The following is a 23638-nucleotide window of genomic DNA, read 5'->3' as shown; positions in this document are numbered from 1 at the left end:
TTGAGAAGAAACTTCTCAGTGAGGGTGACGGAACACTGAAACAGGCTGTCCAGCGAGGTTGTGGAGTCTCCTACTCTGGAGGCATTCAAGACCTGCCTGGACACATTCCTGTGTAACCTCATCTAGGTGTTCCTGCTCCAGCGGGAGCATTGGACTAGATGATCTTTCGAGGTCCCTTCCAATCCCTGACATTCTGTGATTCTGTCCTTTAATGCCCCATGTATTATTTCCATCATCTGTGCTCCATTGCTACAGCAACCTTTCTACAATCATTCAGGTTCCTCTGATACAATTCTTCATTCAGTACAAGTATGTAGCACTATATGAAGTAGAGCTATAGCACATGCAGATGTCCTAGGGCAATATGTGTAACAGGTATACACAAACACGACAAACCTTCATCTTTCTAAAGACTTAAATGAAGAAAGCTGTTTGCTATATGCGCTTTCCTTATTTTGATGCCATGTGTCTCCTGTTCCTAACTACACTGAACTGACACAGTGTAACTCTCACTAAAAGGTTAGTGATCAGCTATTCTTTGCACTAAAGGGATGCCTCTACTGAAACAAAGTTTACCTGTTTCTACAAAACAAGGTAACACTTTCGGAGATCCACACTAAATTAACAGGCTTTGCCAAGTTCAGGGGTGCTTGTCCTGCTCACTGTCATCAAAATAAGAATACATCAAAATGAATAATTCCTGGATTATAGTAGCTCAACTTTGCATACATCATATTCCCTTCCTGACTAAGCAATGGAAAGATGTCAGGTACTTTTTCACACATTTTTAAAAAGCATCTCTATTATACACCTTTTCTGGGCATTTGATCCATCCACACTGATCCTCATAAGAGGAAGTGATTTCTGAAAACATTTCCCAAAGGGAACCTTTCAGATTTGCACACAATACTGTTAACATCTATTTGTAACACTCAGATTTTCACAAAAAAATTCATTTTAAAGATAATGCTCTTTTGGAACAGGGATAAATACAATATTGAGATCTGACTTGGTATCAAAGATGTTTAAGCATGTGGCTTAAAAAATGAATGAAGCACTTCTGTGCCATCAATATTCTACCTGTTCAAGTATAGGAGTTAAACATTCAGTCAACAGACTTGCAATGTGAGTAAGTGACCGCAGGGATGAAAGTCAGTGCTGATATGATCACTAAAAACATATAGTGCATACAATAGAGACAACAGACTGCCACAGAACACATTGTTCAGGATTCCAAAAGAACAGTGCAAACAAAGCCTACGAACATTGACTGTGTTTTTACAAAGTCAAGTCTTGTTCAAGGCGAAAACATATTTTACATGAACCAGGATTCTGAGAAACCAAAGATTCCCTCACTCATTTTGGGCAGCTCTTGCTTCAACAACTGCTTGCAAGCTGTACCTTGAATGAGGTTAAAAGCCTGCACTTCACCACTCACTTTCATGAATTTTTCATTTGACTCATTTTTATTACACATGCACAAGCTTAACATTATTCATACAAGTCCTGCACGTAATCAGTAAAGGATTTTTAAACTGTTTTAATATTAAAACTTCTACCACACCCAAAAGCAGTTAGTCATAACGAAGGTTATTCCTGCATCTGATTTTTACCAAGTCAGGTTGAAAATGTCTTGAAAGGAAAAAAAAAAACAAAACAACAACAAAAAACCCCACACACCCAAGTACTATTTGTGTTTTCCGGAAGGTAGTTTTGATTTTAAATAACACTTCTCAATCTCTTCTATTTATGTTGAACTATTTTTCATACAAATTCAATTTCAAGAAGAATGCAATCACTAAGACTCAAAGCCCAGAAGATTAAAGCTCTAGGAAGGTAAGAGCAACCATTAACAGAAGAAAAACTATTCATTCCTATTAAGCCTGCCAGGCAAAGCAAGCACACACATGAGAGCTTCAGACTTTTTTAGGTACATCTTGACTTTCACCATATGTACGCTAATACAGAAAGATAACTTTGTAGTAACCAAGCACCACACCAATATCGTCCAGTTCCATATAAACTCCTTTTCTTTGTCTGCCTATTGCTGTGATTTATTGAGGTTCTTTAAGCACTAGTTAAAATTCAACTAGGCGGACTGGCACACATCCTGCCCTTCTCCCTTTAAATGAATTAAAAAGTTGTTTCTGTTCACAACTCGAAAGCTACTGCATAACAATAGTGCCACATTCATTACTGTCCAAGGATTTAACCTGAGGCTTCAGCTTAAGTTCGAACCTACCACCAGTAACAAAAATACAGGTTCTTGAATTTCACCGGAAAATTCAGAAATAAAATTTTTCAGACTACTCTGTTAATTCCCAAATATTCAAGCAATTAAGTTACAGGACGGGAATATGCTCATTCAGAAGTTTTTACTCTTTCTTTGAGCACCAGGATTAAAGTAACTCATCTCATCTTAGCAAAAGACTATGTGAGAATGTACTGTGTCAAAAATGAAACTTCTGTCAAACTGAATTAGTATCTTACCTAGAGGTAAGACAGCCTATTGCATACTAACATTTCCTTATCAGAACCGCTGCAAAATAAGGTCTTTTTTAAAAAGCATTTTTTTCACGTAGAATTTAAGAAAACACTGACAGCTAATCAACGTAATCACTGTAAAAATAATTTCCATATCAGGTTGTTATTTTAATAATAGTTTTGAGGATTGGACACCTTGCACAGACTCAGATAGGAAGGGACCTCTGGAGGCCAACTGGTCGAGCTCTCCTGCTCAAGCAAGGCCACCTAGAGCCCAGGACCATGTCCAGACAGCTTGTGAGTATCTCCAAGGAGGGAGACTCCACCACTTCTTGGTGTCAGTGCTTGGTCACCCCCATAGTGAGGGTGTTTCCTGATGTTCAGAGGGAACCTCCTGTGTTTCAGTTTGTGCCCATCACCACTGGTCCTGCCACCGGGCACCACCAAAGAGAGCCTGATTGCATCTTCATTGCACCCTGACTTCAGGTATTTGTCTACATGGATGAGATTCCCCTGAGCCTTCTCTCCTTCTCTTCTCATTAAGATAGAGTATGAATAAAGCTTAGCTGTACAGAATTACATCTAATTTTAAATAGCATATGTTACAAAGCTTATCTTAAGAGAAAGGTTTTGCTTTCTTCTTTACCATTTCTTTTCCTCGAAATACATAAGAGATGGTATTTGTTCCCTCTGTCTCCATATCCCCTGCCTTAACACTACGAAAATAAGCACTTAGCTCAGGTTCATTCCTATGTTAAGTATGTTATCTCAAAATATTCTGTACTATGTCACAACCTATGTTCTTCATACTGTTTCTACTGGAACTATGTTTCAGAATATTTCTCTGTAATTTTTATAATAATGTTAATTGCACTATAAAAGAAGTCATCCCACAAAAGAGTGAGATTGTCACAACCAAACAAATAATTGTTTAGTTGTCAGATTCTGTGACCTACAAAGGGTGATAACTTTTGCTTTCCTTTCTAAACAATCCAAAACTTATTTTGACAGTTAACATATTTGGCATCATCCACAGCATGTCCCACTCACAACTGTTTGAACTAAAGCAACTGGATTTCTTCGGAAAGCATTATGTAAACAACTGCATAATTTTATATTTAAAATAGCACGCCTGTAGTTCCACTCAATTCTCAACAGTTAAAAACTGAAGACATTTACAAGCTTCTGTGCTATAAGGAGAGTTTTATTACTCTACTCTTGGCAGATGCAGCAGTGGGAACAAAAGGCTTCGTGCTTATTCAGCTGCAAGGCTTTGAAGTGAGCATGGTCTCTACTTCTCAGGCTTTTGAAGAACACTTAGTTTACCAACATCAGCACGGTGAAAGCAAGCAAGACCGATTCTTCCCCATTGCTTGGCCTTGACAACTTCAATACTGAAGACTAGAATCATAGAATAGTTTGGGTTGGAAGGGACCTTCAAAAGTCATCTAGTCCAACCCCCCTCCTCCCTGCAATGAGCAGGGACATCTTCAACTAGATCAGGTTGCTCAGAGCCCCGTCCAGCCTGGCCTTGAGTGTCTCCAGGGATGGGGCACTTACCACCTCTCTGGGCAACCTGTGCCAGCATTGCACGACCCTCGGTATAAAAAAATTCTTCATGATGTCTAGTCTGAATTTCCTCTCTTAGTTTAAAACCATTGCCCCTTGCCTTATTGCAAAAGGCCCCAATAAAAAGGACTGTTAGGTCCTTTCTTGGTTTGATTAGTGATTAATTGAAAACTTGTGATTCTTACTTTCTACACTACCTGCAGTCCAATGGAAGCCATGTAGTTATAAATCTCATCCTAGCAAAATAAGGAAAACTGGATTTCTGTGAAGTAATGTACATGAAGACACCTTCTACTGTTTTATGCTCTTACAACCAAATTGCTCAATTCTAATATATTAGAAGTTTTAACATCAAGGTACTCCTTCACCTCATTCTGCTACAAACTCTCTCAGATTAATCACATTCTTTTACCATCCCAACATAATACCGCTAAAGCTCCTTCCCACAACACCTGTATCTTTGAGCAAGCCATCAGCTACTCAAGGGGAGCACCAATGTCAGAGGAACACAGACATCAACCAGCCAAGTGGCACAAGCAGAGCAACTGAGTGAACAGACAAGCACCACAGGCATCCTGGCCAGCCAGCTCCTGCCTCCTCACTGCTGGGAGCACCAAAAGCAACGAGCTGCTTCTTGAACCACACCTCTACCTGTTTCTTGGCAGCTGCTGCTACACTACAAAGGAAAGGAACAGCTTTGGGGACAGCACGCAGCCTGTGGGTCATGTGCTGTGAATGCCTGTACTGTCATTAGAGAAGGGGAAAACAGAAAAAATACATGCTTTGATAAGCTGGAAGCTAATACAGCTAATGTAAAATATGAAAGCACATGCAAATTCAGGCAAGAAAAGACATGAAACAAAACTGTATATGGGAAAATGCAAACCAATGAGGACAGGACACTACTTGTCAACAGGAAACTAGTCAGTAACAACAGAAGAGGCCAACGGAGGGCAGTCAAAGGTCCCTGTGAGGGAGGAGTGGAAGGATGAGGCAGAGAGAGATTTTTCAGAAAGGAAAAAGAAAGGATTAGAGCCACGACCGCTTAAAATCCAGCCTCTTCCGACTGTGTAAAAGATGGTTTTTGTTGTTTGGTTTGTTTTTTTTTCCCACTACAAACTGAGCATTACCATTAACTGCATCTTCACCACTAATCTAACCGGAAGGAGGAGTTCTAGATCTCAGAACATATACTTCAAATACAAATGAAATCTCCGAGTCAGAAATATCCATTCTCCAAAAATGCTGACCACTAGTCACCTATGTTATGTATGATCAAAGAAGCACATCCCCTCCCCCAATTCATCAGGATACAATCCACTTTTACTCGCCTTCCTTTTGCTGCACAATACTGTCACACAGATTATGCAGTGTACACAAAAACATGATGATTGCAAAAAATCTGGATATATCTTTGTTTGAAGCAATTTGGTCCCATTACATACGCATTCTGATAAACCCAGTATACACAGTCACATACCCTTTTCAACAAGCCTCAGTCTTATTTGCTGTACATGACAAACACATTCTGAAGATTTATTAGGAAAAAGTCAAGAAGACTCCTCTATTGAATCCCGGATGATTATTTTGGAAGGTATCTAGGGAATAAAGCACTGACCTCAGAAAGACCATCTCATGGTAAAACAAAATAAGCACTACCCAGAAGAGACCATATCTATTGTTATCTTTGCCAGATCGAGGGCAGTTAAGCAACCTGAACCAAGCTTTCTACAGGTGGCCACTAACTCCATTCCTCAATTTCAATCTGTACAGGTTAATTTCTAAAACTCTGGAGTCTCTTTGCCAGCACTGTTGTGGAGGGGTTTGTTTAATTGCCATCCTTTTTCTTCCCATGCCTCTATAAAATGCATCCTGCTATCACATCTCAACTCCAGTGCCTTTGCTCAAGTCTTCCCTAGTTCCTTATTTACTTATCTTCAGCTCAGTTTCTCTAAGATCACAACACAAATCTCTTTTCTCTTATATAGCCCTCTGCTTCAATTAATATGAATGCAGCTCTCTTTTTCATTAAATACAGGTCCACTTCCACGCTGCTTCAGTCTGAAGTGGAACGAAAGAAGGAAACAAAGCACATCAGCATTCCTGCTTGGAGTTCAGGCAAGGCCTAGATTAGACCAGAGCTGTAACAGCAAGAATCTGTTCAAGCTGGAACATGTAGACAACATCTTCGGGAAATTATCTAATATCTAGGAGGTCTACAGTGGGTCTATATAAACCAGTTTTGCAAAGGTTTAATCAAGTGACAAAATCTGGGCACATTTTCAGAGAGAGAGTAAAAGCTGTATCCTTAACATACACACCAATCTATCAGATTTAAAGTCACCATTTCAAACCAAACTTAATTTAGAAGCTGATATGCAATCACAACAGATAGCACTACCAGTTTTATCTATGCAAACAAGAACTTAAAATACTATTCAAAGGAAAAAAAAAATCGATAAGAATGGTGTTTAAACTGCAGTTTAATTCCTGTAAGCATTTTCTCAACACTAACCAAATCCTTCTTCAGAAATAATTGTCCTTAGACTCCAATGGGTAAGAGGGGCATCAATTTCTTCTCTTTTCTCAAGGAGAAATACAGTGTCTTGACTGTAATCTCACAGGCAGTTGTATTTTAAAATCCTATGAGAATTCATGTTAGATGTATGCCTTATTGTCTTTCTAGAAGATAGTTACAATTAAAAATTGTGTTTAGAAATACATCAATGTTGCTGTAGAATACAGTTTAAGGATAAAAAACATAACAATTTTGTGCTAAAATAATAAAATTGTATGATCTCAGTGATACCAAAATCTGTAACTTTCAGTACACTTCAGGATCAGAGATTATATTTTTTCTTTTTAAATCCTGCCTCACTGTCACTAATAAGCTTCTCCATAGTTTCACAGTTCTCTTGAATGAGAAAAATCCAGCCTTCTCAAAAACATGCAGTGGAAAAAAAGAAATTAAAAAAGTGAACATACCTAACTATTTCCCACCTTTTGCTGAGTTATTTTTCAATCCACAATACAGACACAACTGAGATCAAAGTAAGCTCACAAGGAGAGTTTATATATTAAAAAAAAAAAAAAGAGAGTTGTTGTCAGGACTCAGTGTGAACTGTTTGACTTGTGCTCTCTTTCATTTACCAGAAACTGGTTTGTTAAACTTTTGAGTAGAGGGAGAGACCTTCTCCTTTCCAACTTTTGAAAAGCATAACAATTTGAGGTAGTTACAGCACTTCATGTGTTAATTCACTAGATACTTACTTAGGTTTTGTATCTAGAAACACAGTTGTTATATGTGGCAAAGCCGAAAGCAACAGCTCAGATTAAGTGTCAAAAAAAATGGACTAATTTTAAAGCAATGATACTGTTTCATTTCCATTTGGAAGATTGAAATGAGTATGTACTCTGTATACCCTACAAGATGACACATACCAGAAGGCTCAGTTTTTTCCTTGCCTCTTGAATATTTTTCCCTTCTTGGTGTAATGCCAGCTATAACTAACTAAACACTATACAATTCACTGGATTACCTGCATCATGGGATACTTTGTTTCAGCAGGACTTCCAAATCCATTAACGCCAATGAAGCTGGTGCTGAAGTAGGAATCCGTGAGACTGGCATCAGCTAACGCACCGCCATCTATGCCAGGAACTAAAATAAAAAAAGAAAAATGTTTCAGAACTAAAAAATATAGCTTACTTCTTTCTTTTTTGGGGGGCAGGGAGATAAAATAGGAAAAGATTGGTAATACTGTATTTCAAACCTATTTCTCACCAAAACAATTAAAAACATGTTCGTGGACAGAATGAAAAACAAACTTTATGAAAAAGGTTGCTAAATGACAGCATATGCAGCATGAAGTTACAGCACAAATGCAGAAAGAGGCAAAAAAGTGAAAAGCTTTGACAAAGACAATGGGGAATCTGAACTTTAGAAACAAGAATTACAAGGAAAGTAATATGAGAAAGAAAATAAATCAACTAAAAAAAAAAGTTGCAAGCTTATTTTAAGAAAACCTACATTCTTGCATATCCATCTTGGAAATGTAGGTGTTGAGTAGAGTTTTTAATCGTATGTACTAGTTCTTTCAAAAGGTAACACATAGAAAATATGCATTTAAAATATCCCCAAGTCCTTTCACACAAATCACAAACATTTTAAAAGCTCCCTTAAGAGCATAACACGATTTTTGTTATCTCCTATTTCATAAAGTGGCAACAATTTTATGAAATGTGGCCAAAAAAATCTTTTAGGCTGAAAGCAAGTGTGAAGGATGTAAGAAGAAATTAATCCTCTATCTAGAAACAAAGGCCTTGACATATAAGTACAGTACCTTAATGGCAAATACATGAATTCAATACCATGAAACAGAGAGAACAAGTAGTCATAACACACATAGCACAAAACACTCCAACAGGTATTACTTTGATAACCAAAAAAAGAAAAAAACCACCACCACAGAGTTTATAATGGTACACAAGCTGCAGTTCAAATTAAGCTTCCACAAAAGCACACACAGCAAATTATAAAGACACTAATCAGTATGGCCAGGCCACTGCAAGCCAACAGGCATGAGTAATTGGTAGCTCCAAGGTAGGAAGGCACACGTCCAACTCGGAAGAACATCCTGTACCAAAGTATCTGACTTGAACTGGGAGGACACGCAGCCAGACGGTGACACACGGAAACAACTTCCTGATCCTAATTCTCAAAGGAAATAAATGCAACTTCGTGGCAGAGCTAAAGGAATACAGATTGTAACCCCTCAGATTTCATCAGAATGGGAGTTTTCCCTCCAAAAGAGACTACATCACCTGGTGAGCCATTTCCATGCTGCGGGCAAAGGAAATGGCAAAAGTAGAGCCAGATGAAATCACAGGAAGGGCTGGAGAAGGGCTGGCAGCACCTAAACTACAGACTGATTGAACCACTGCCCAGCTGCACTCCGTAAGACTGGAACTGTGTGAACTAACCGACCAGGGATAACACCAGCAGCACATCAAATGAAGAGATAGTACATGGAGAGAGATCAAATAAACTGAATGCTTCAGTGGCAATAAAGGTCAGGTTTGCGAGCCAAAAAGATTCTTAAAGTATTGCTGTCAAATCTAGAACACTAGATTTGACACTAGATTTTTCCATACTCTGCAGGTTTGAGGGAGACACCTGAGAAACGTCAAGGAAGCTAATTACTAATGAACTGCAACATGATTTCTTTTTTTAAGTTTTAGAAGTTATCTAAGAGAATAGGAAAATAGATCTCACTCCACTACCCATGCCCTCCTCCTCCACCATTTCAAAGGAGCAGCCACGCAAACTTCAGAAGTCTTCCTGCTTACAGCACTAAAAAAGACAAAACATTTTGGATTTGTCTTTTAAACACATGTCCCTCTTTTGCTTTTATTTGGGAAATTTACAGTCAAAAGCCTGGGAAAAGTATTTTATGGAAGTATTTTATAGATGGACTATTGGATCAGGGAAAATATTAATGTCTTCAGTCATGCCAATTACTGTCTCATCCCACCTGCTATGGTCACTCCCTAACTCACACCATGAAGGATGGCATTTTAACACAATTGTTTTCGGGAGTTATGAACAATACTAGCACTTGTTCATACAAGAAAATAAAAAGATAGCAAATCCATGTTTAGTTATGAGTAGTTCCAGTCTAGTTTGCCCATATATTATTCAGGGTTCACACTGTGGTTTTTATATATTTTAAAAATACATATCCAATATAGCTTTCTCTGCTTGCATTTCAGCCATTATCAAAAACTGCTGTGGTTTTTATGCTACATCTTGACTGTAAAAGACCAAGAAAAACTGTTTAATTTCCAGGAACAACTGTCATTTCAAGGTACACCATATAATTTCAGGACTACATCTGCTATTTCATCTTATACTTCTGTCAGAAACTTCAGACTATATCCAATCTTTAACAAACTAGCAAGCAACTCCTTCAGATTACAGCATCAGCTTTACAAATCCTTCAGCCTTTGTTAAAGAGAGAGTTGATTCTCTCCACCTCTCCCACTGCTCCTCACTACACTAGAGTCAACATGATAACCCACGTACCTTCATTTCTCTGATGTACAGATACAGTTAATGCACAAAATCCTTAGAACTGGACAGAGGCAAGTGAAAGCCTTCAAGTTTGGCCACATTCAGCAGCAAGGCATGCAAAGAGTCCTCTGTGTTTGAAGAAACCCCAGAGCTGACCTCTAATAACTCAAGACAACTGCTACAGCTATAGTTACCCAAAGCAAGCACTGGAGCCAGTGCCAGCAGCCTTGCTGGGGCACAAATACAGCACTAGCTTCTCTGTTCCCAGTCTCGCTGCTGCATCCTCAGCATCAGGCAGCTCAAGCTGGAAGCAGGAGCAGGCTTCGGGCAGCAACCTCAGAGCTGAGCAAGGCTGAGGATGCTGCTGGGAATGACCAAAAGTTGATGTTTGACACTGCTCAAATGCTGCTGCCTCTCCACTGCTAGTATCTGCAACAGCAGTGAATCCAAACCACTTAAAGCTGCTCAAAAGCTACAATTTAGGTTTTTTATTGGCACACTGATATCTAACTGAATACTCCAGACAGGAAAAGCTACTCCGAAACGTTTCCTTTAATCTAGCTGTATGAAGATTATCTCTCTACTCAAGAGCAATGGTTTGGCCATGCTAATCAGCCTCCTTGTGGGGTTACCACAAATTGCTGTACTCCACATTGATCCACCATCATACCATTGAATTCTACCCGTGTTCCACCTGCTGCACTAACCACAGTAATTTCAGCGTGGCTTTCAACTATGAGGCTTTCTATTGTCCTCTTCTGAACAGTCTAAAAACACACCTCTAGCTAAGGGACCAAGACCATAAGAAAACATACTGTGCAGGAACAATCAAAACCATCAGAAGGTAAACTGACTAGGGCAGCAGGCAGTTTTCTTGGCAGTAGCTTGTATTTACAACAGAATGCTCTAGAAGTGATAAGTACAACTACTGCCTTCAAGAGAAAACTCAACACTAGCTTCCTTCAACTATCTTCCTTATAGTAACGAGCAAGAAAATCAAGACTAGCAGAGAAAAGATGCAGCTTACACAGGTATAAAAAGAAAAGTAATTCCTGCACATCCTACAGACCCAAGAAAGTGTTCACGGTGTACTCCATTTCTGTTCAAAGAAGGGACATTCAGCTGTTACAGTGATGAAAGCTCAGCAAATACCAAACAGCCAAGGCAGGTTTACTGTATTTGGCATCAGGCCTTCTCCATGAGGAGTAGGCGGCTTTTATCCTCCTTCTGCCAAACATTTGGCACATCATAAATTCTCACTTGCTTCTGGAAGACCACAGTGCTTCAGAGCATGAAAAAGCTAAGTGATTTATCACAGGAGAAGGTCTTCAGAAGTGGGCAAACTTCACCACACAAGCAGTGTGGTATTAAAAAGAAAATAGAAGTCCAAACTGGAAAGAGACAGAAGATCTTACTGCTTATAAAGTTTTTGTGCTCACATGTTTCTTAATTTGCATCAGACCCTGCATTCAATGTATCTCTCCAGAGCTTTCCTACATAACAACTGCAAGCACACACTTTGAAACACTCTGCACGTAGCACTATTGGAATGGAAAATAGAAAACTTCGTTCAAGGTTTATGTCTTATCTTTTAAAGCATTGCTTATAACTTTAGGTAAGCTTAGACAATAATTTTGGGAAAGTCTTGAATTGGCTATTTTTGTCAAAGGAATGTGCCTTTCTATTTCATAACCATACTACCCATGCATTCAAGTTTACATTTCCAATAGACTATTCCTTTCAGAGAAGCAACAACTTCCTTATAAAGAGAAAGGTTGACTAGACAGGTCTGAGAAGAAAATATGGATGTGCAAGGGAACAACTAAGAATCCAGTGGGGAAAAAGTGCTAACATGTTATGTAAGCACATATGTGAAAATAAGAAGAAATTTCTAAATCACACCAATATTAAAGCCAAAAGTTACACTCTGGCAATTCTGGAAAGAAATTAAACAAAATATCTTGAGAAATTCAGAAGACTTTTCATACTCAAATTATCTATTAATTTTTTGCTTGGTGAGTAACACTACAGCTCAATGTGACAACTGCAATTAAAAATAAATATCTTCTTACATAATTCTTCTCCCACTGAATTTTAGCAGAAAGTAGGCTTCCCATCAGATGCCGGCAAAGAGGCGGGGGAAAAAGGCACAGATAGTTATTTTTGCCTTACTTAATACAAAGACATCTTTCAGGAATAAAGGTCTCATCCCAGCTTAAGTACTCGACTACTACTGTGATGAACTCAAACATGCTCCAACAGAATGGGTGGGTTTCAGTTGCTTTTAGTTTAATGCTCATTTTGCCCAACACCAGCAGTATCTGAATACTAACACTAAAACATTCAAAGATTTTACTAACCAGTAAACAAATACTGTAATATCCTATAATGCTTCTTTTATGAACTTAGTATCAGCACTGGTCATCTCAAAAACATATATAAACTGTTATTATATTAAAAAAGACTCCTTTACAGTAACATGATATATTGGTCCAAAATTAATGGGCTAAAGTAAGATCACAGTAGATTTTCTTGAACATATTTTTCAAAACAAGAGTTTAAAGATTTTGGATGAGGTAATAAAACAGGTTGAAATAATTTGTTTCACCGTTATCACTGCTTTAAAAAAAACCTATACAACAATTATTTTTATGCTGGGGAAAAAGGTTCACATATATAGGTAATCTTGACTTAAACTTCTAGCACTGCTACAGTGCAGGCACTTTTCACCTCAACACACACAGCTTGGTAGACTGAATCATAAACTCACTGCACACACGTGCACACAAAGGACAAGGTGTTATCTCCAATGGATATAAAGCAGTGAAAACTACAGTGACATATCTCCAGTGGAATTTTACACAGAGATAGTTAACCTGATATTAAGATGAGGGCAATAAAACTTCTATACAAAGCCTGTCCATGGCAAGTCATTTACGACTTGTGTCCTTTTAGTCTCCCAGAAACATGGAGGTGTCGGGGGAACTTATGTTTGTCCTACTTTGTTTTGTACTGACATGTTTGTATCAGGAAATAATCAAGTGCTTGAAATGCCAGCCTCACTTGTGCACCTCTGTAACAGTCCACAAGCACTACACATACTAACCAGTAAGTGCATGTCAGTGCTGCTTCCTCTGCAGTGTCACCACCCTTGTGACTTGCTAGGGAAAGTGGATTCTCCAGCGTTTTTATGCCTCTCTTATTTAAAGCAATGTTTTTGAAATGCAGACTAGGAATCAGTGAACAGAGACAACAGACAAAGAAAGTGAACTACACCCCCAGGCATGAAGAGAGAAAGTAAAAGCGCCTGCCTGGATTGGGATGCGGTGACAGAGTGCAGTTTGAGGGCAGACAGCATGAACAAACCAAGCTGGCTGAAAGGCAGAGAGGAAGCCAAACAGTTTGGGAAATGCTGCTTTATTTACAAACACTCCCACTAGGCGATGAGATATTCATGGGCAAGGAAAGCAAAATAGCAATCTTTCTTTACCACAATATTAAATGACTGGGCTGTCTTTTTTTTTTTTTTTTTTTAATTTATCTCACATATCATAAAAGCATCTGATAAAGACTGAAAAAAAGGACAGGTGTCATCTTTTTGCTCTATAAAAAACTTGGTACAGTCTAGAGCAACAGGAGTCTGCCTCATGGACCCAGTCCAAAAGCATAGTGATAATACAAATTAAAATTTATACTTTGAAAAAGAGTAATCAGAACTACTCTGTTATCAGAAACAGCAATTCAAAGTAATGTAATTACTTAATATAGCTTTCAGAGTTAAACCTCTCCAAAAGCTTTCACAATTCCTAATACATTGCATCAAATTATCTGATAACTGCATCAAATTTTTCAAAGCACATGTTTAAGCTTTTGTTTTCAACAGCCTCCCTGTACCTAAAACAACTATATACAAATAGTTGTATGAAATGTATGCAGCTAACCTGATCAAAATGTTAGGGTGTTATTCACAGCAGCGGGGGAGAACACATAAAAGAAAGGTCTTCCTGCCAGTTGCTGAAGTCAAGAGAGTCTACCCACAGACTATAGGGTAGTATATATGTATAGGGTAGATGTGTTGCATATCGCATAACCAACCTGACAACAATTTGTACAATGCATGTCTCTACTCTCACTTTTGTATATCTGTACTTTGTTTCTAAATCTCTATTCTCAATTTCTTAAAAAAAAAAAATAAAATCAGGAGTAAAAGGCTGTTCGGAAGTAAATTAAAAAATACAAATAAGTTCTAAGCACAAACTATGTTTGAAGACCCAACAAAACAATCCCATAATTGGAACTTTTTTAACTCCTGGAAGACTCATGGAATGAACACACACACACTGCATAATCTACTCCAACTCATCTCCAATACACAGTGAATACACCAAACCATTTTTCTGGTGGTGTAATGCATTACACATCTTGACTAGAAAGCAACAGATCAGGGAAAAATCAGCCACATCAGCTTACTATCTAAATGCCTCCGTTGACCCCCTTTTTCTTCAGTTGCCTCACAACCAAGATTATATTTTCTGCTTTTGAGGTTCTACGGAAGTGCTTCTGCCTGTGTTTATCACCCCAACCTCACTTACCATTTGTCCACTTTTCTCACAGCAGTCTAAATTTACTTCTAGGTGGTTCCTTACATATGGAACTCTTTCTGAGCTGGTCCCCAAGGTCACTATTTTCTGGCCATTCAAATGCTTCCTGAAGGCCCGCTCCTACAGTGATACCTACAAAAATCAGTTATCTAATACCTGTTAGATAGAAACTAAATGGGGATGTTCCGTATCTTAAAAAAAAATTATCAGAACTTCAAGTTATTAAGCTATAGCATACAGAGTTTGCTCACATGATGTAGCTATCCCACACACACACTCGCTTTCATTTTTTGCCTTTGAAGCAGAAAAGCAATTACAAACAATAGCGCTTTCTTTATGTTCTTCAATACCCAGCACAGAATGGGCACTACCAGAAATAAATAATTACCAGTACTCCTCAGGTATCTGTAATTCCTGTGGAATATTTGGACTTTGAATGATTTTCCATACAATAATGAAAACCCATACAGTATATAAACAGAAACAATCAGTTTCCAAGACATTTAATTGTGGGTGGGTTTTTTTGAAGTTTCATATGATTAATCTGACCCTCAAAATCCCATGCGACTTTGCAGATTGAGAATTTTTTCCTTCTTTCTTTTTCCTTCACTCCCCCAAATAATTCTCCTCCTCATTTCATTTCCACATGGAACACATAAAAGGAGAAAGAAAATCCATGTCTAATTTCCTGATTTCTGGAGCTGACATACGAGACAAAAAGTGATTAAGTGAAATCTGTAATTTTCATTTTCTCCCAAGCATCCTTAACTGGTTATTGTTTTCACTCCTCAATTCTCGGTTGTCTCCAACCTTCTCCAAATGTCTCAGAAGTCTCTGCAATTCTCAGAACTGTCTCCTCATTTCTTAAAAATATTCATAACAAAACAAGATGACAGTTGTATTAACTACTGGAAAAGTCATCAGGAAAATTAGAAGGGGAAATTTCTCTCTAAAAAGAAAACTGAGGTATACAACAACCAATACAGCATCACTTCCAAAAAGTACAAAAAAGTTTGGAAAAATAATTCTCAACCATATACCACACACTATAATACCTATTTTCTGTACACAAGCAAAGAAGAAAAAAACACAGGGAAAACTGACCACTATATGACACACCACAACTATATTCACATTTAAAAGTTTAAGATAACTGCCTGTTTCTAAATACTTCAAGCTGTGAATACCAAAATGCTACCAAAGAGAAGAAAAATCCAGATTTAGAATAATCCTGACCATTGTTTCACTGCATTAAGAAGTATAATCCAACAGATTACCTTTAGTATTTGTTTTGCTGAATAGCTTATCTTCCCATTTTTTTCTATATCCACAGCTTCATTTTGTTTAAAAAAAAAAAAAAAAAGGAATGGACTTCTAAAGACCTAAACACCTTTTAAAAAACAAAGTATATATACAAATGTATAGGACTCCAAGCCTAGCGTATTTATGGATTTCACAAAACCTAAGCTGTAATGCTTACTAAGCTAACCACCAAGCAATTACATACAGAGTTGTTGGAGCAGTGGCCACTACCCACCACTGCTGTCACCAGCCCTGTAACACGTGGGTGACAGGGTGCATAAATATTTGTGATGCTTTTATTAGGCTAACCCAATGCAACTCAACCCTTGGTGCCCCTTTCTACGTTCCCACAGGCTGGCAACAAAGCCTATTCCCAGATAAGGTTTCTCAGCAGGTAGGGAGCAACACAGAGTGAGGCCACTTGGGGAAGCATCACAGGCACCTTGCAGAAACATGGCCCTATATTTTGATTACAGTCTTCCTAGGAGGACTTTGAGAAAGGCTTTCTGGTGGAGAGCCAGATGGAAATATCTCGCAAGGACAGGTGAGCTAACCTCTGGCGCAGGGATGGCAGGCAGCAGCAGCACAGACGCCACAGCCAGTTCCTCTGCTGGCAGCTCAGCAGCGCCCAGCCACCCACCCACCCACCCACCCACCTCTGCTGCTGCTGCCGCTGGGCCCAGGCAGCACAGGGAACTCCCAGCTCAGGGCCACTGTGTTTTGATTGTATTTATAGGCATCAAAGACAAGATGAAAGAGCGAGCACTATGCAAAAGGCGAGGTGGAAGTTAGCAAATGTTTAGAGCCCTACCTCAGCTCATATCTATTAATATACAACATCTACATGCAAAAGAATAATTACATTGTTAAACTACTCCAAAGCTAACAACTACAATTGCAGTTGCCCATGCAACTTTAACTTGTCCAGCTTATGTATAAACATGATACATTTTAATACCACAATGATATTTTTTCTCTTGTTACTCCCTCATGCTGCATCAACAAGGGACAGTGTCACAGGAAGGAGGTAGCAGCATGCAGCAAAGCAGATTTGCATCTTAGAGAAGTTGGGAAGTGCCAGACAGAACAGAGAGTAGATACAAGAGAAGAAATTTTTCATGCTATTATGTCACCTACTCATCCTTCCCTGGGCTGTTCCTTAAAACCCTACTCATCATTCCTATATTTTCCCCTAAAAGCTAAGTAGCAGCAATTGCCCCACCTCTCCTCCTTCTACAACCTTCTCAGATGAGGTACTGCTGCTACTGCTCCTCACCGGGTTGATGCATGGGATATACATCTACTAGAAAAGTATCACATGTGGATTTTGGCAGCTAACAAATCCAGAGAAAACTTTTTTTTTTTTTGGTGTCACAGAGGTCCTTTGAAAAGGGTTGGGTCTTTTTGGTTGGTGGTTGGTTGGTTGTTTTTGTTTTTTTTCAAATCAAACTTTAGACAGATATTACCAGCTACGTCTCCTATATTGTAGACAGCCAGGTCTGTGCTAACTTCTGAGTGTAGGCAAAGCTCACTGGCATGGTCAGTCTCACTTCCCAAGAATGTTAAAAAGCCACACAGTCAGTCCAAAGCCACATTTAGCCCACTACCTCATCTCTAACACAGGATGGCAGTGGATATTTGAACAAAAGCATAAGCATGAGGCAAGGATAAAGCAGGATTTCTCAGCAGGCTCTTAACCACATGTAGGGGAAGATGAGTCTGATTCAAAGATTATTTTTTTACAATTAATACCAAGCAGGGTTTTCTTCCAAGAACATCTGATCAGATGTCAGTATCCAAAACATCTATGGCACAGAACAGCTGGACCACACATCATGCAAGAAACTTCTGGTTAGCTCCAAGGATGTCACCTGTTCATTCCACTTCATACCCTCATAGTGAAATACTTGCGTGCTGGAGTATTTCTTGTATTGCCACTGTTCACCTCCTTATCACCCAATGTTTCCATCACCTATGTTGTGAAAATAAGTTGGTATTCGGGGAGCCTTTGTGATTACCACAGAAAAACCTATAAGTAAATTAATAATCCTGTACTCAAAGCAGGATTAGAGTAACACACATGTTAGAATGAGGCACTGACCCACTTTTAACAATAAATAGGACTACACAGTTAATTAGTCAATGAGAATTATCTGCTCCGTGCACTGAATGAGGCTGGGATCCAGTAAGGAAGGAGGAAGAGCAGGTGACAGCCACATAACTGTAGGTTACTAAATATTTTTTAATTGGGAAAGACAGTCAGTGAGACTTTACAGGCAGGTGATTTTTGGCAATTCCAAATTTCATGTTCTTATCTTCAGAACTCGATTATTTAATACAGCTCTGTGTATTACTTTCTATATCCATAGAAAGAAAACTTTAATTTCATTTGGAAATCATACTGTTAATACTACAGGTCATCAGAAAGGCAAGGATTTTAGATATTAGTTTGTCAGTACTCATACATATCAACTCCAGATTTTGAACAACTATTTTCCTTATTTGTTTCACAAATGCATACCAAAGCAAAGAATCTTAGAAGTGAGACTGGTCCCACTACCCGCCTCTTCAACTTCAATTTCTCTCTCCTTTCTTTTCTTACTCTTTTTTTCTAGTTAGTCTCCTTCCTGTGAGATGATCTTCTACCAGTCCAAGCTTTTGCCTCCTATCACTTCAAGTGAGGTAGCTTTCCCAGCAGATAATAACTGATAACACCAGAGCGCGTGCAATCACAGAGAGCTCTACATAATTTTAAACCTCTGATACATTCAATAGAAACAAGTTTTTCAAATAATTTAAGTGCTCAGCAGTATCAACCTCTGAGCACACACAAATTCTGAATTGTTTTTCTTAGATTTATGGCTCAGGCAAATTTTTGAACTTTTTCTTACAACAACAGCCTTCATATAGGTGCTTTTACCCCCAAGCCAAATCATGTATCCTCTCCACAGGCCTGAATATCCCCTATTTTAACAGTTTAGTGACTTCCTTTTGCATAGGGAAAAAGTCTATTTCATGCCTAACTCTGTCCAAAAGAAAAATGAACAAAGATCAACTTATCACTGCTGAATCTCTCCAAGATATATCTACCTGTTAAAAACAAACAAACAAACCAGACAAACAAAAATAATAAAAAAAACCACGCACAAGACAGACTTCAGTTTGAATAACTGAAGCTTGACAACATGATCAAAGTCTGAAAATAGTGTATTTTAATAGAAAGCATTAAGCAATTTTATATTATAGGCTCCTCCTGAAAGGGTAGACATGACAGTCCTGTGTTACTGTAAGACACTGACAAGCTACCAACTACAGAGATAATACTGCTAAGTGGCACAAGCTCACCAGATCTGGCAAAATATCAGCTGCAGGTTACTGAAACATGTATGAAGCACTAAAAACATACATACAGGATGTTCAGTGCAGTTGCATCTTAATTTTACAAAAAATATGGTTGAGGTCATTTAGTAGTTCAGTCATTTAATGTAAACAAATGCCAGGTTTATGACAGAAATCAATAATGCAACCAAATTTAATATAGTAATTAAAAGCAGCATAACATTTCTGAAGGAGCATCTTTTCCTAGCTGCAAAGTGCTGCTTTACCTACAAAATTAATAGTGACTAAAATCAGTTTACTGCAAACACCATCTATTAAACTGCACATTAGGAAGATGCATAACAAACCAGTAACAGCAATGCCACTCTGCATGGCATACAGGCAACCTGAACAATCATCATCTGAGAATGGGCTGCACATGAAGGTTGACTAAGCCTTGGGAAAAAAGTTAAGAGGCAATTTCTGCTCACAGTAGCAGATAATGTAAATATACAGTTATTTATAAAACTATTTTGTATTTTTGTAATATAACATTTCAGTTGGAACGTTTAAAACTGAGCTGCAACTCAGCAGGAGTTGTTTGTAGGAGCCCATCTAAGGGTACCACTTGGGAAAGCGCTGCCTCTCTGCAACCACCCCCTCTCCCAGCCCGACTTTGGGCAGAGAGGTCCACAGTGAACCCGCGCCGTGCCTAGCACTGAGATGACGAAAAGGCAGCTGCCTAAGCGCCCCTCAAAACCAGTCAGGGGCGGGGGGAGCCCCTTCCAACACACCTGCCAGCTCCTTCCCCATCAGTAACGGCCGTGTCCCCCATGCGTGCCCCGGGGCGGCCGACGCAGCTCCGGCCGGACCTGCCCTAGACGCCCGCGGCGCCCAGCAAAGGCCGAACGCGGGGGCAAGGCGGCGGAGAGGGTGGCCGGGGACCCCTGCCGCCACCATGGCTGTTGTTATTTGTTTCCGGTAGCACCACAGTGTGTCGGGGAGCAAGAACAACGCGCCGCCCGCCCCCCGCCGCCCCACACCGCACCACCCCCAGGCCGCCCCGCCGCACTCACTCGCCAGCCGCGGGCCATCCAGCCCCCCGCCGCCTCCGCCGCCGCCGCCTCCCGCCCCCAGCTCGGCTTTCTTAGGCCCCACCACCGCCGCCGAGCCCGGGCTGGCCCCGTGCGGTGGGTAGCCAGGCCCGGCAGCAGCGGCCGGGGGGATGCCGAGCGGGAGCCCGCCGAGGGGGGCGGCGGGCCCCGGGCCGGCGGGGGCGGTACCGGGCTCCTCATGCAGGAACTGGCACTCCTCGCCGTAGAAGCAGGTCTTGTCCTTGGCGTAGTAACGGCAGAACTTCAGCTTCACGGCGCCGCCACAGCCGGCCCCCGCCCCGCCGGCCACCGGCCCCGCCACGCCGACCCCCACCGCCGGTAGCGGCGGCGGCCCCACCACCGGCGACGGCGACGAGCAGGGGAGGCCGCTGCTGTTCATGGCAACCGCCCCGCCGCCGCCGCCGGGGTCGACACCATGGGGAAGGAGGGCGGGAGGGAGGGGGCGGGGAGGGGGAAGGGGCGCGGGAACCGCCGTCACCCCGGGCTCCGGAAGGGGGAGGAGGGGGCGACTCCGCGCCTCTTAAAGGGGCCGCGCGGCCCGCGGCGGGGGCGGCGGCGCCTCCTCAGTGGTCCCGGCGCTCGGGGTTGTTTATGCCATTTTCCTCTTCCTGAGCGGCCGCACGGGCGCGCCTGCGCCGGCGCGGGGCATGCTGGGTAGCGCCGCCGACCGCCGGGCGAAGCCGAGTCGCCCGCCGAGCCGGGGCTGAGGATGGGTTGCAGACCGAAGAGGAGGGGGATGGCGGGCGGGAGCGGCGCAGCCTCAGGCGGCCAAGCGCGGTGTCTGGCGGGGCGGGAGGGCGCAGGGGCCGCCGCGGAGCGGGCACAGTGTCCAGTGGCTTGGCTGGGTGCGCGCGCGCGGGCGTTAACCGTGGCGCGCGGCGGCGTCCGGCCCTCGGACGAGCGCGGCCTGCGGATCTTAACGCCCGTCCCAGCGGGGCGGGTGACCCCCTGCCGCCCCCTCGTGCCCTGGGGCCGGGACAAAACGGAGCCCAGGGCCGGGGCCGCTCGGCTCCCGTGCCGTCTCTCAAGCTGATTCTCCCGCCTTTCCCCCTCGCGAGGTGGGGGTCAGGGTACCGGCACTCCCAGCAATGTCTCAGCCCGTTTACCCCCCCCAAAAAAAACCTTTCCTGCTGAAAACCACAGGACAGCCTGTTGGCTTTTCCCGGCTTGCTGTGTGAGAGCGGAGCCTGAGGGATTCTCCCTCTCCAGGCGTTGAATTGGCGTGCCTGGTGTTTATAAGGGGATGTTTGAAGTGTTTTCCCTTGAGCGTGGAGAATTTTGTTATGTGAATTTTCAGTGACTCACTTGCTAAGCTACTCAAGACATTTTTTTTTTCTTATGTTGTTGGCATAGCTTGTGGTGCTATTGCTGAAGTGATGTATATAGTGGAAAAACATGACACATAAAAACACACGACATTCTGGTAAGAAAAAAAATTACTGTAGAATTAAGATTGCTTTTTTTTTTTTTATCATAGTCTTCAGTCATATTAAAAATGAAAAGAAAATCATGGCCTTCCTCCACGATGCCTCGACAGAGTGTGCAAAAGAAATGTAAAAAAATGAGTGAGCTTTTGAATGTCGTAACAAATTGAAGTCTTCCTCAAATAAAGTCTTTAAAGACTTTTAAGAAGCAAGCATGCCTTAAACTGATGTCTCAAGACCAACATTTGTGCAGTCAGAAGCATGGCTTCTACAAGCTTATAAACCAGATGAGGAAAAAAAGGTGGTTGGTCTACAAAATAACGTTGGACAGAAAACTAGAGAAGAGCAAGGCTGCAAGAGTCAGGGCTGAAGTCCTAGCCTGGTATCCCAAGAAAATAAGATGAAGGGTACCATTTCTCTGTCATTCCCCAACAATTTTCAGCCTTTTGCTTCCTTTCAACTGAATGACAAAAAGCTCACAGCTTCTGTGTTCCTACAAGTTTAGTAAAGTAGGTAGAAGAGTGGGAAGGCCCTGTTGATGTCTCTGGGTAGGAACTTGGACACAAACCACGGGAAGCCCTCATAAATACCTCAACCATGGGAAATGTTTTAGCCCCAACTTGCACATTCCTAGATAACAGAAATCATTTTAGTACATGGATGAGAGGTGTTCCCAGCTGTTTTAGCTGAGGTGCCCACAGGGCTACTTAGTTGTGTATCATTCAGCCCCTTGGTGTTAGTGTTACACCTCTGAGGAGTGAAACCACAGGCTTCCTTGCACTGTGAGCTGCTGTAGCTACATACAGGTGCTCACAGGTAAAACTTCCCTCTACTGCTGCAGTGGGAAAAAGGAGAGCCTAGGAGTGCATTGTTTTTTCTCCCTTTATCCTGGGAAGATGCCAGCACAGGCAGAGGTCTCAGGCAGATGGGGCATCTGGGGTCTATGGGTTCATAGAGGGGAATGGGAGGTGGAAGATGCTGTGCTGAGGTGATGCCAGGCATGGGGGAAGAGAGGAACCCAGTATCACCTGCTGAAGCCCCCTTACCAGCAGGCTGTTTACCAGCCCTTAAGGATTCCAGGGTTGGTGTCCCCTGGAAAAACCTCCCCTTTCAGAAGGGTCAGACTCAGTGAACGAGTTGTATGTATGTGTGAGGAGGTTGGAAAGGGCCACAGAACTATATTAATGAAGGGAGAAGAAAAATCTCAGCTTTCCCAAGCCCTGTGGATCTTTTAACCAGAGTTTTAGTACTGCGGATTTAATGGTATCAAGAGATTTCGTGACACACATAAGGAAATACCTTTTCTGGGTAAACTGGTTGAACATGAAATTAATTCTTCCAAGCAAAGACTTCAATTGTGTAACCACTCCCACCGCTGAAGTGTATTCTAACCTGTGTTTTCAACCTTGTGAGACTGCTTTTCCCACAGCTCTTTTGCTGATCCTTGCATATGTCTAATATCACATGTGCATAGTGAGGTTAGGAACAAGGACACAAATGGGCTTGTGTATACACGACCCACATTTTTCCTTTCTGCATGCTGTAGCTCAAGCTGAAAACATTCCCACTGGATGCGGGAAGAGCTGAGATAGGGGCTGGGCAGTAGCACCTGATCCTGCCAGCCAGAGTGCCCAGGTAACAATGAGACATGCGGTACAGTGCCAAGGGTGTTCTCGTTCTCCCCCACTGAAGCTGGTATGTTGTACCTGAGCTACTGAGTATCAAATCAGCTTGGAAGCATCCCTCATCTTC

General features: G+C 41.4%; 1 protein-coding gene across 6 annotated transcripts in view; it reads right to left on the bottom strand.

Moving 5' to 3' along the window:
- Positions 1-21093, bottom strand: part of PAN3 (poly(A) specific ribonuclease subunit PAN3) — an 82146-nt gene extending 61053 nt beyond the window's left edge. For all 6 annotated transcript variants that reach the window (XR_011737537.1, XM_065830289.2, XM_071804542.1 and 3 more), the window contains exons 1-2: positions 20424-21093; positions 7593-7714 (exon numbers count right to left, since the gene is read on the bottom strand). Coding sequence is in view for 5 of the 6 variants with exons in the window: in XM_065830289.2 (XP_065686361.2) it covers positions 7593-7714; positions 20424-20841 (540 nt within the window). In the remaining variant the exon portion in view is untranslated. The remainder of the gene's footprint in view (positions 1-7592; positions 7715-20423) is intronic.
- Between the last annotated feature and the right edge of the window lie 2545 nt (positions 21094-23638).

This window comes from Patagioenas fasciata, chromosome 1 (genome assembly GCF_037038585.1).
Source record: "Patagioenas fasciata isolate bPatFas1 chromosome 1, bPatFas1.hap1, whole genome shotgun sequence".
Taxonomy (NCBI): domain Eukaryota; kingdom Metazoa; phylum Chordata; class Aves; order Columbiformes; family Columbidae; genus Patagioenas; species Patagioenas fasciata.
The sequence above is the reverse complement of the archived record's forward strand: the minus strand, read 5'-3'. Positions and strand labels throughout refer to the sequence as shown.